General features: G+C 40.9%; 1 protein-coding gene across 1 annotated transcript; it reads left to right on the top strand.

The window, feature by feature from the left end:
- Nucleotides 1–4132: 4132 nt before the first annotated feature.
- LOC137429410 (uncharacterized) lies at nucleotides 4133–10209 on the top strand. The gene is made up of 4 exons (XM_078779509.1): nucleotides 4133–4243; nucleotides 4370–4465; nucleotides 6406–6493; nucleotides 8359–10209. The coding sequence occupies exons 1-4, from the start codon at nucleotides 4133–4135 to the stop codon at nucleotides 9168–9170; spliced, it is 1107 nt and encodes a 368-aa protein (XP_078635635.1). The 3' UTR covers nucleotides 9171–10209.
- Nucleotides 10210–12143: the final 1934 nt, after the last annotated feature.

The raw sequence follows: 12143 nt of genomic DNA, 5'->3' as shown, positions 1-12143 counted from the left end.
GAACACTGTCGCGAATGGTACATCTGGCTTAATGCCTGCATCTATTCCTCCCCCTCCCCTCTCTCTCTCTCGTTCGTCTCCCCTTTCCTCTCCCCCCCCCCCCCCCACCCCCCTTTATAATTCCGTCATGAAGCAACTGCGTTACCCGGCAATGCCGGGTACCTTTTCTGGTATATCCACAGTGCCTTCAAAAAGTATTAACGCTCCTTGACTTTTTTCACATTTTGTTGTTACAACCTGAATTTTTAACGGAATGCATTGAATTTTTTTTTTATCACTGTTCTACACATAATTCCCTATAATGTCAAAGTCGATTTTTGTTTTTAGAAATCCCTTCAAATTAATTAAAAAATAAAAGCTGAAATGTCTTGAATCAACAAGTATTCACCATTTCCACCCCTTTGCTATAACACTCCAAATTGAGCTCAGGTGCATGCAGTTTCATTTGATCATCCTTGAGATGTCTGTACAACTTTATTGAAGTCCACCTGTTGCCAATTCAATTCATTGGACATGATTTATAAAGAACCACACACTTCTATAAAAGGTCCCACAGTTGACAGTGCATGTCAGAGCAGAAAGAAACTCTACTATGAAGTCATGGTCATGGTCATGGTCATGACGAAGAACCTATTGACTACTACAGCGCTCCTTAGCTGACAGAGCTACAGAGTTCCTTGCCTGAGGTGGGAGAAGCTGCCAGAAGGAGAACAATCTTTGCAGCACTTCACAAATCTAGGTCTAATGGAAGAGTGGCCAGATGGAAGCCATGCATGCAAAAAAGCATATGACAGCATGCCTGGTGTTTGCAAAAAGGCATGTGAAAGACTGAGAGCATGAGGCAAAATATCCTGTCGTCTGATGAGATTAAAATTGAACGCTTTGGCCTGAAAGCAAAATGCTACATTTGGCGGAAACCGAACGCAGCTCATCACCCATCTAACACCATCGCTACCATGAAGCATAGGGTGGTGGCAGCATCATGCTATGGAGATGCTTTTCAGTGGCAGGGACTGGGAGACTTGTAAGGATAGAGGGAACAATTAATAGAGCCAATTACAGGCAAATCCTTGAGGAGAACCTGCTTCAGAGTGCAAAAGGCCTTTAGGCTACAGCGAAGATTCACATTCCAACAGCATAATGACCCCAAGCATACAATAACAGCTACACTGGAATGGCTTCAGAACAAGAACGTGAAAGTCCTTGAGTGACACAGCCAAAGCCCAGACATGACTCCCATTGAGAATCTGTGGAAAGACTTGAAGATTGCTGTTCACCGATGCTCCCCATCCAACTTTACAGAGCTTGATCAAATCTGGAAGGAAGAATGGGAAAAACTCCCCAAATCCAGATGTGCAAACCTGATACAGACATACCCAAGAAGACTCGAAGCTGTAATTGCTGCCAAAAGCATTTCTACGAAGTATAGACTCAGGTAGACATCAATGAGGTTGTAGTGACATCTCAAGGATGTTTAAGGAAATTAGATGCACCTGAGCTCATTTTGGAGCAAAGGGGTTGAATACTTATTGATTCAAGACATTTCAGCTTTTCATTTTATATTATTATATATTTTAAAAAAAAATCTGCTTTGATATTATGTGGTGTTATGTGTAGATCAGTGACAGTAAATCTCAATTTAATACATTTTAAATTCAGACTGCAACACAACAAAATGTGACAAAAGTCAAGGGGTGTGAATACTTTCTGAAGGCATTGTAATTGTCTCTTCATGGTCTATCAACACCTTTTTAGATGGTGGCTTTGCATTCAAATTTGAGCCTCCAAAGGGAAACTAAAGGGAATAAGCCAGCAAAGGGAAATAATCATGGAGAAATGATCCTAACAAGATTGCCAATATTCCAATGTTGGGACATTGATTTCTCATGAAGGCTTGGATGTAGAAACATTACAATATGACATTTAGGGGCACTTGAGCAAAATGCAGTTTATAGCACTTTTGCCTTGTCCTAGGTTATGTAAAAAAGGGAAACATTATTTGTCCAGCCCCAAAAGATAGAAGAGAATGATTATTATTTTTCATTAATTGGATGACATTTGAAAGCAATTAAAATGTTTTTTTTTTGCCATTTCAGGAACATCTTATTTGGCTGGGAGTGCACTGGTCACTGAAAGTATGATTTTGAGGAACCATATATTTGTAGCTGCTCCTGAGGTCCCATCCACAGGCAGGATTTGTAAAGGGTCAAGGGATGTGAGGTGGGGAAGGAGGAGGTGGTGTCAAGTCCTTAAACAGTCGGACCACATGACTCTACATGCAGGTGAAAATAGCGATCATGGAGCGTATTGAAAAGTCCTGAATAAAGGGAGCTCCGTTTATTTTACTGCTCTTCCCCCTCGATGCACCCCAACCCTGATCTGCCTCCGACAAAGCCACAGTAAATGTCTGAGCAGTTGTTGTGCTAGTTTTCAATGGACATTGTAAAGGTGTTTTCAGGTTTAAATCCCAGCTTGGTGTCTCATGTGGCATTATAAGATGTTAGAAATTATTTATTTACGATTTCAAATTCCAGTCTACTGTGTTGCATTATCCCAACATTGAACATGCATTTGAACAAGAGAATGGGTTTCATGCAAGGAAGGCCTTGTTTTACAACTAGTGGTAAAGAACATTTTACAGTTGTATTTAGAGGTGAACTGGGAACATTCTGGAAAGCCATACAGATGAAGGAAAGTATATACAATAACCTGTGAAAATGGTTCTAAGCGTGCAGTGAATCCTATTTCCTTACTCGGTACTTGTCATTACTTTGGTTGGTCTGTTTCTTGGTCCATTCATAGAGAAATTCATTGACGTCTGCTAACTCTTTTTATTGTGTCTCCTGTACATCTCCATGAGTCAAATAAAAAAAATAAAAAAAATAACCACCTTTAGAGGCCATTTTCCCCCACAAAGCGGGGGTTGGCCTTTTTCGGGAACCGTGGTTGTTGTTGTTTTTCGGTCCCCTTTTTGAAGCAATGTTTTACGGCCGGATGCCCTTCCTGACGCCAACCCTTTTTGCCGCCTTTAAACGACAAACAGGGAATTACCAGTGAACTGGTACTCAATGTAGATTGTAGAAAGTAGAAATGTAGAAAGAAAATAGATTTTCTTTATTCTCTGTGTTCAAAGTCTCCTGCTTTGATCAAGAAGTATATGCAGTGCTTTAGACCGTATTTATTTGGGGTCCTGGATAGATGTGGCTGGCTCAGGGGGAGACATTTGAGGTGGAAGGGCACCTTATGATAAGTGAATACTTTGTGAAGCCACACTATGAACCTGGCCATTCCAAGGCAATAAATTAACCAAGGAAAGTTGGCTGCGGGTGAGGGGTTGGGGTGAGGATTAGAGAATAGGGAAGTTGGGGGGAGGTGGAGGCTCCGTTTATAAAAGGAGTTGGAAAGGGATGCCGGTCGCATGTTGCTACTTGGGATGTTGGCATTGCGGGCCACAATGACCGCCCCGAACGCGCCTTCCTCTAAAGTCAGACGACAAGTTTGCACGTCAGGAGTCCATTTGAGGAAGGTACTCATTTGTACAGACATTATTTATTGCATTTTTTGTCCAGAGATTCGCATCCTATACATTTATCACTTTGATATCACAATGTAATTTTAAAATAACTACTTTGCAAACAAACGTTAAGTTCTTAGAATCATGGGAAATGGCAGGCAGGTCCTCACCTTCATTTAACAATAACCCTAGAGATCAAAGAAATATTGGGGACAATGTATATGTGGCAAAATTGATCAGTTCTAACTGTTTTTATAAGTTAGATTATTGGAAATGTATTCTGGCATTGATGTCTATTTCTTATTGAATATTTGATTGTGAAGGTTTTATGACTTTTTCATTTGTGATATGTCTGGGTATATTGATTCTCGATTCTCGACCTGACTACAAACTATCGGATTAGAACGTCACAGGTGCGGCATTGTGTCACTAATTCTGATGAACTGGGCATCCTTATCTGCCAAGATGAACTGGTGGACTTTAAAGACCCCACAATGTCTTTCGCAAAATGTAGGCGACGTATCGCCAACACCCTGAGCACGTTACAAATTCCTGTTCGGGCTACCACTGGCAAGGCAATGGCAAACCTTCCAATGCAGTCCTTACCGTGAGACCGTTATGGCATCATTGGACCTGCCCACGGACAGGGCAGCACAAGGAAGAGATATTTCCTTGCTGCTCCTGAAAAGTTACCACATTTTTACATCATTTTTCAAGCATGAGCTGTGGGTCATCTACATTATTGTTGCAATTTTAAACAACTTTGCCTCGTTATTATTGAACAATTAGGCACTTTAACCAATTTACATGCTTAAACCCTTGTACACTTACAAGAACATTCTTCCACTTGTGTAGTCCCTGAAGCCTCTTATGGAAAAACGGAGACGGGCGAGGATAAACGCCAGCCTTGCGCAGCTCAAGGCTCTCGTTCTGGATATCCCACGCTGCGATGTGAGTCTAATGGTTTTTTTTTTCCCTCTGCATCGTCTCCATCTTACTATAATTCACCAAATGTCTGGCTGTCCGTCTGTTCCCAGGTACCGCAAAAACGGCTGAACCGATCGCAACGAAATTTTGGGTGGGTAATCCTGGGACCCCCTGGAGTAAAATAGGCTATATTGTTTTTCCAATTTTTTTCAATTTTCCAATTTTTCCAATTTCTAATTTTCCAGTTTTTCCAAACACGATGGAATAATATTTACCGATATGAACGGTGATGTGGCTTTTATTGAAATTCTACAAATACTGTTTAGATGTTGATGATTTGCGTGTGATGTGATTTAACTGATGTTTATATAAATCGTTTAAAATAAAAAAGCCTTCAATTTCTAATATTTTGCCTTTTCATTTGGGCCTCCCAATTGAAGCCCCGCCCGTAGGGCTGGTACCGTTGCTAGTATCTCAAATCTGCCAATACAACATGTCAAAATTATTATCCCCACTCATAAAAAAAACTGGGGCAGGGGTGTATTGTAATCGGCTCCATCTGTCTGTCATTCTATCTCCTCCAAAGCTGTTGTGCAGAAATCCACTAAATTAGAGATTAATGAGCATCACATAGCAAGGTGTGTGAGCAGTATCATTTTTAGGCCTGTTCTAAAAAGGTCAAATACCAAAAATGAAATTACAGGCAAATTTTTAAATATTTTTAAATCTAACTTTGTATATGCAATCAACATTAGAAGCATGAAATATTTAAGATATTTCGTATTTGACCTCCGGTTCATGCCCCAAGGGGTGTGGACTTAGGGTCACATCAGTCAAAACAAAATATTATTTTAACCTCAAAATTTCATATTGCATCAATCCTGGTGGAACTTTTTGCCATCTTTCAACTTTGTTTGTGGTGGGAAGCATGGGAATTTGTGATGGCTCGCCATCGACTTTACTCTAGTTGGAACTCGTATGTGGAGCAGCAAAATATTATAAGAGTGATCAACAAATTGCATCTTGTAGCCCAACTCCTGCTAAAGATTTATTCAATCCCATAAGCTCTGAATAGATCTGAAGAAAGTATGGATCAAACTTTTTTGTATATTTTTAGTAAATTTTTGGTATTTATTAATTTTTATAGTGACCTAATGCCCGTGGACCTGCTCGCACATAAATCACATGCAGGACGAAGACATTAGTAGACGATGGACAAACATGTATCATAAATGGGATTTGGGGGCCGCTCTGTATTCTACCGCCTCTTGTTTGGTCTTGCACCATCCGCCCTCTCTTGTTCTATGTCCGTTCCAGATTTCTGGAGGGGACACTTTGTCTGCCCGTAACCCTCTTCTTGTTAAACCCCCCAAAATCAAGTCTCACCGCTCACCTTCACTCATTTGTTCCTCTTTTCTCACACCTGTGAAACCAACTTCCCAAGTATGTTCAGTCCCATTATTCCCTCCAGGGCTTCAAGACATCTGTTCACCACTACCTCACTACCCCATCCATAATCATGATCTCTTCTACCTCAAAGGACCACATTCCCAAGCACTCCCTTTTTTTCTAGGTTATTGTGATTTTTCCCACTCTCCCTCACTCACCTCTTTTCGTTTGTTAAATGATAGCTGGTTTCTTCCTTTTCTGTTTCATCCCCACATTCCCCTGCCTCCTCTTCTTGCTGTGTTTCATTCAGCTTGTACGCAGCTTCTTCACCCCCCATGTGTCCTTCTCCCTCTCCCTTTGATTTCACTCCCACTTGTACTCTGCTGTTGCGTTTAACCCTCTCCATTTTGTTCCCTTCCATTCTGCTCTAGCTCTACCACGAGCCTCCAAGGCTTGGTGATGTATACAAATAAACTGTGGTCCCTGCATCACTAGTCAGGGGTTCAGATGGGAACACTGGACAACTGTGATATTTTTCACAAGATCTCACAACATCTCATGTTCTTTTGTTCCAGAAATCACGTTGTTCAAAATTGGAAAAGGCTGACATCCTGGAGATGACAGTGACACATTTACAAAACCTGCACGATGTTGGGTCACAAGGTAAGACAACTTCTGATTACATGTTTACTCCTCTTTTTGTTGATTATGAGGCCTTTTCATTCAAACTAGTCATAATTCCTATGATAAAAGTTCACTGATCAGTTAAAAATGTAAATTGCATTACAAATAACGTTGTTTGATATTTGTAGTTTACATCATACTAAAATCCGCAATTTGGTGGCTGTCTGTCTTACATTCGAATGATACATTCGTTCATTACTTATCCAATCTCAAACCAAATTTCCAGGGGGACTAGCCTTGCTTGGTCACATAGCAGAAGTTGTCGAGACTTCATTTGCTCCCTCCCTAAGGGGGTTTTCCACTGCTGCCTGCCTATCCGAAGTGAAGAAGAGTGAAGATGCTGCTGCCTGCCTATCTGAAGGATGAGGGATGTCATGGCAGAGGGTGGAGTCGTCAGCAAATAGATAAAAGGGATTTTCCAGAGAATCGGAGAGATTGTTGATAAAGATTGGGAATAAGACTGGGCCCAGAACACTGACTTGGGGGACTCCAGTCTTAACAGGGCGAGGAGATGAAAGGATTCCACTGAGAGCCACACCATTGGCTACAAGTGTAGAGGAAGTCAGTAAGCCATGTGTGGAATTGGCCTTGAATACCATAGGCAGAGAGTTTACAGAGTAAGGCAGGGTGCCGGACTTCATCACAAGCTCGAGATATGTTTAGAGAGACCGGTCTGATCTCAGGTCTGACATCGAGGACCTCCTCAATGGCCCATGTCCCCATGCCCATGACCTGGTCTGAATCTGAAATGAGGTCATTGGAAAAAAGGAATGATTTCATATCAACTGCAATGATGGATTCCATGACAATGCTGATAATTGGAGGTAAGCTAATAGGTCTGTAGTTGATGGGATTTGTTTTTGAACCTTTTTATGTGATGCAGTGACGTTTCCTGACTTCCAAGCAGATGGAAGATGCCCTAGGGCAAAATATAGGATGAAAAGTGCAGAGAGAGGAAGTGCAAGAGCAGCAAAGAATATTTATTTAGGACACATGAGCTGATGACGTCCGATCCCGTTGCAAAATTGGAGCCGAGGGTTGCCAGAAACTTCTCCATGTTAGGTGCAAAAAAAATATCGTAGTCCAAGTGCAGTTGGGTGTGACAGAGATTGAGGTGTTCGGAACACAAGATTTTGAAGTAAACACAGAATTGAGACATTTGACCTTCTCATGAGCTGAGTTGGCTGTTGTGCCATTGGAGGAGAGGGAAGAGGGCATATAATACTTCAGAGACAGACTTAACGAGGCACTACCAGGTTTTAGAGGAGGGAGACGAGTTTAAAAGTTCAATGTTAAATTTGGACAGATGGTGTTTGTGGCTCTCCTGAGAGTGGACACACTTGTTGCGGACTTTGTGGAATGATCAGAGATTGCCTTTGATCAGGTTTCCTTTCCAGGAAGAGAAGGCAAGTTGTTTCAGAGCAAAAAAAAATAAAATAAAATAAATAAAAACTTCCTCACCACGGTCTCTACACAGGTGCTTTAGCCTAAAGACCATCTTGGTCTTTCGGCTAAAGCACCTGTGTTCAATTTTATCAAAATGTGTTTTGTCTTATTTATTCGTTTGAAGAACAAGGCATTCTCAGTTCAGACACTCATGGCCAAGACTGAAGCTTTAACATTCTCGCTTGAACGATATCCCAGAGAGGTTGTCATTGTTAACTCCTTGGAGGTTCATAATATCTCACTAATTTATGATTGCACCATTTTGTTATTCATCTGCACGCTGCAGTTGATGCGCGATCATAAGAAAAGTAAAATAATGTGCAAGTTTAGATTTATGCTCATTTGTACCTTCACCCACAGTTTCCTGTATTTGTATTCTCTTTCTGTCCTTCTCACAGAACCCAACACCAAAGACACCCCAGGAGAGTCGCAGGCACAGTTTAAGGCTGGATTTCAGGCCTGCATGACCAACGTTGCTCTGTTTTGCAATTCCTCAACACAGACACAAGCTTACACAAGCCTCCTTGGCCACCTGCAAACTCATATGGAGAATCCAGATGTCACTGAAGTTGTTCAAAGATTTAGAACTCCACAAAGTGAAAGCCCTGTATGGCTTCAGGCTTCCAGGCTTTTGTGTGAGAAGAGCTGTGGCCTTGAGAAGAGGAATTTTGAATGCCAGATGACTGAAGACTTGAACAGTGGTGGAAACATGGTGGATGTGCAGAACAAAAGGTGCACCTTGCTGCAGAAAACTGAGAGTTGCAGCAAAATCAAGCAGTGCACAGGAGCAGTGGACAGTCATGGTGATATAAAAACATCTGAGACAGAAGAGTCGCAGGACGTGGTACATTCGCAGAACGAATGTTCTGATGATGTAAGAGGTGTGAGAAGCAATGAGGGCAAGCTTTGTGATTTCGGAATTGTCGGAACTGGAAAAGGTTTAGGTGATTTTGAGATGATGACCTCAATAATGTTCGATGATTCTTGGGACAGTTCAAAGTTAGATCCTCTTTGCCCAATCACTTGTACATTTCAATCTCCAAATTGTCCTTATGTCATCCAAAATTCTGGATTTCAACAGTACATCTGTGGTGAGATGTTGGCCTTTCCTAAATGCTGGTCTTGCCCATCAATGTTGTTTGGAGTTTCATCTTCAACCTCTTCATCCCCACCCCCCCCACAATCTAGTGTAGTGTGGAGGCCTTGGTGATTGTTCATTCATTTGATTTTGTATGCAACCTGTGGCCGTTGGTTTGCCCAAAGTGCCAGCTATGGCTCACCTACTCTTCACGAAGGACACCATGGGATCTTTAACATCCGCCATGTAATGCTGTGAGATGGGGCACCGAGTTTAACGTCCATCGGAGGGACGGGCACCCACATTGATGCTTCACCCTGCCTGCAAGACACCAGGATGACAGTTTTGAAACCCAGGCTAGACGGCACAGTGATTGTGCTTACCTCTAGACCATCCTGCCGGCCCTTGGTGATTGTTGATAATAAAGGAAATATCGCTTGTATTGTCTATCAGAATATCTAATGATGAGAGCAAGAGTTGAGCTGTGAGAGATCTGGTATAAAAAAAAAAACACGGATAAGTTTGATTTTCAAAGTGTTTAAGAGTTTCTATGCGGAGGTTAATGTGGTTCTCCTTATGTTAAAGAGAATTAACATAGAAAGCATGAAAGAAAAGGGGATGGAGTAGACGGAGAAGGAAAGCTCTTCCAGGAGGATGATGATGGAGCCCTGATTCCTGGACTTACAAGGAAGTTCTACGCTGGAATAGGCTATCAGGCCCATCATGCTTGTGCATTCCTGCCAATATCCATGTACTCCTCCATCCCCAATGCCTCTCGGTACCTATGGAATTCCATTTTAAACCTATCTACCCTTTCTGCTACCACTACCTTTCCAGGGAGACCATTCCATGCATCAACTACTACAAATCCTTTTTGATTTGTCCATGCTCTGTTTTCTTGTAAATGCTGTTCGTTGGTTGTACTCGTACAATCGCTACTTCCTGATATATATGTGGAAATGACCCAAAATTGTCAATTAAGAGAGCCAACCATACAGATAAGCTATTGCTAATTCTATCTTTATACTGCCTTGTCTTTTGTTGTAGATATTTAATGAGATTCAAAGCATTGTGGACATGACTTGATGATATTGCTTTATTTCTTTTAATTCCTTTTTGCATTTACATAAACTTGTGGGTTGATGATTGAACAATTAAATTTCAAAAACAAGTTTTGAATTATTTAGATATTTATTACATATGTCATCTATTTATACATCACGGGTGGTGAAGGTTGTGGTGAAGTTTCATTGGAATTGTATGTGTAGTTTCAGAGAAGAAAGTAAATACCTATTTTGGGGGATCAAACCTGGACCCACTTTGACCCCACGTAGACTCCCTTAGACCCCGACTTTTTTTTTAATGCCGTGAACAAACTTTAGTCACAACACAACAAAGAACCTTATAGAGATTCTACAAACTATCCCTGGGAACATTACCACGAATGAACTACAGTTGGAGGCTGTACGGGGCTCAGTGACGATCCTGATAAGAGCCCTCGGAACAAAACTCTGAGAACAATAAAACTTCACAACTTCGCCCATGAATCGCAATCCTTCACCGAAGCTGGGGTGGATATATCGAGTCCTGGGATGACTCCATTCCATCTTCTAAAACCCAAATTATGGAGATAACTTCCATCGACACACACACGCGCACACACCCTGAATGTCTAAACCAGCAATGCTACCAGGTGGTGTTGGCAAACACTACTGCAACAATATATATTGTTGCAATTCATACAAATGTAACCACCACAACTAGACAAAAACTAGACAACTACTAGCGTATTTACTTATTCCCACCAAATGTCCATAATAAATATATGACCCCTTAACTCTGAGCTTATAAGGTACTACGATTGAACACATCACTTCACAGATAGTAGTTGAACAACATGAATTACATATGTTACAGTACACCAATACAGTTTATTGACGGTGAATATTTGCGATTTTACAATTCCAGAAATATTTTGTTTACTGTCAACAACCCAGCATTAATTTTAGTAATACGCTCACTTATTCGCAAAATACTGTATAATGTTATTAATTTGTTTTATGTTTCCAGGGATCAAACGTCACACTTGAGAAGCCTATTGATTTTGAGGTCAAAGGTCATTTGGAGGTCAAATTTCTAAAATCGCCATTTTTAATCCGATTGACTTGAAAATTGAACAGCATTTGTACATTGAGTCACTAAATTGGGAAAACAACTATTTTTGAGGTCAAAGGTCAACCCAAAGTCAAACTTCCAAAATCATCAATTTTCATCTGAAAAATCATCAATTTTTATCCAATTGACTTGAAAAATTAACAGCATTTGCATAGTGCCTCACTGAATTGGGAAACAAACTATTTTTGAGGTCAAAAGGTCAAAGGTCAACCCATGGTCAAACTTCCAAAATCATCCATTTTCATCTGAAAATTCATCCGATTGACTTGAAAAATGAACAGCATTTGCGTAGTGCCTCACTGAATTGGGAAACAAACTTTTTGAGGTCAAAGGTCAACTCAAGGTCAAACTTCTAAAATCATCAATTTTCATCTAAAAATGATCACTTTTCATCCTATTGACCTGAGCTTTGATCAAGATCGTCAATTTTGATCTTGATGAAATGGATAATTTCCTGGATAATTGGAACCTTTCTTTTCGCGAGGGGGGGGGGGGGGTGGGGGGGGGTGGTTGGATTTTGCAAGTACAAAGAGTTGTGGACGTATTCAGATGAAATTTGGCAGAGGTTGTGTTTGTGACACGGTCAAAATGATTAGATTTTGGTGAAGATCCGGATTCGGATCCGGCTAGTAGAATTTTTAGTGATTTTTTACCATTGTGAGATAGGGCCAAAAACTATACGTAGCGGGATATCTCAAAAAGTTGTTGTCTGATTTGGAAGAAATTTGGTGGACAGGTTGTGTGTGTGACATGGACAAATAGATTCGATTTTGGTGAAGATTCGGATATGGGAATTATTTAATTTCTAAATGATTCTTCACCATTGAGTGATAGGGCCAAGACCGATACAAAATATTTTGGACGGATTTGGACGAAAATTGGTGGACGAGTTGGTTTTGTGACAATAACAATCCGATTAGATTTTGGTTC

The sequence above is a fragment of the Myxine glutinosa genome, chromosome 6 (assembly GCF_964187855.1).
Source record: "Myxine glutinosa chromosome 6, kmMyxGlut1.1, whole genome shotgun sequence".
NCBI lineage: Eukaryota > Metazoa > Chordata > Myxini > Myxiniformes > Myxinidae > Myxine > Myxine glutinosa.
Note: the sequence above shows the minus strand (reverse complement) of the source record. Positions and strands in the feature narration are given on the sequence as shown.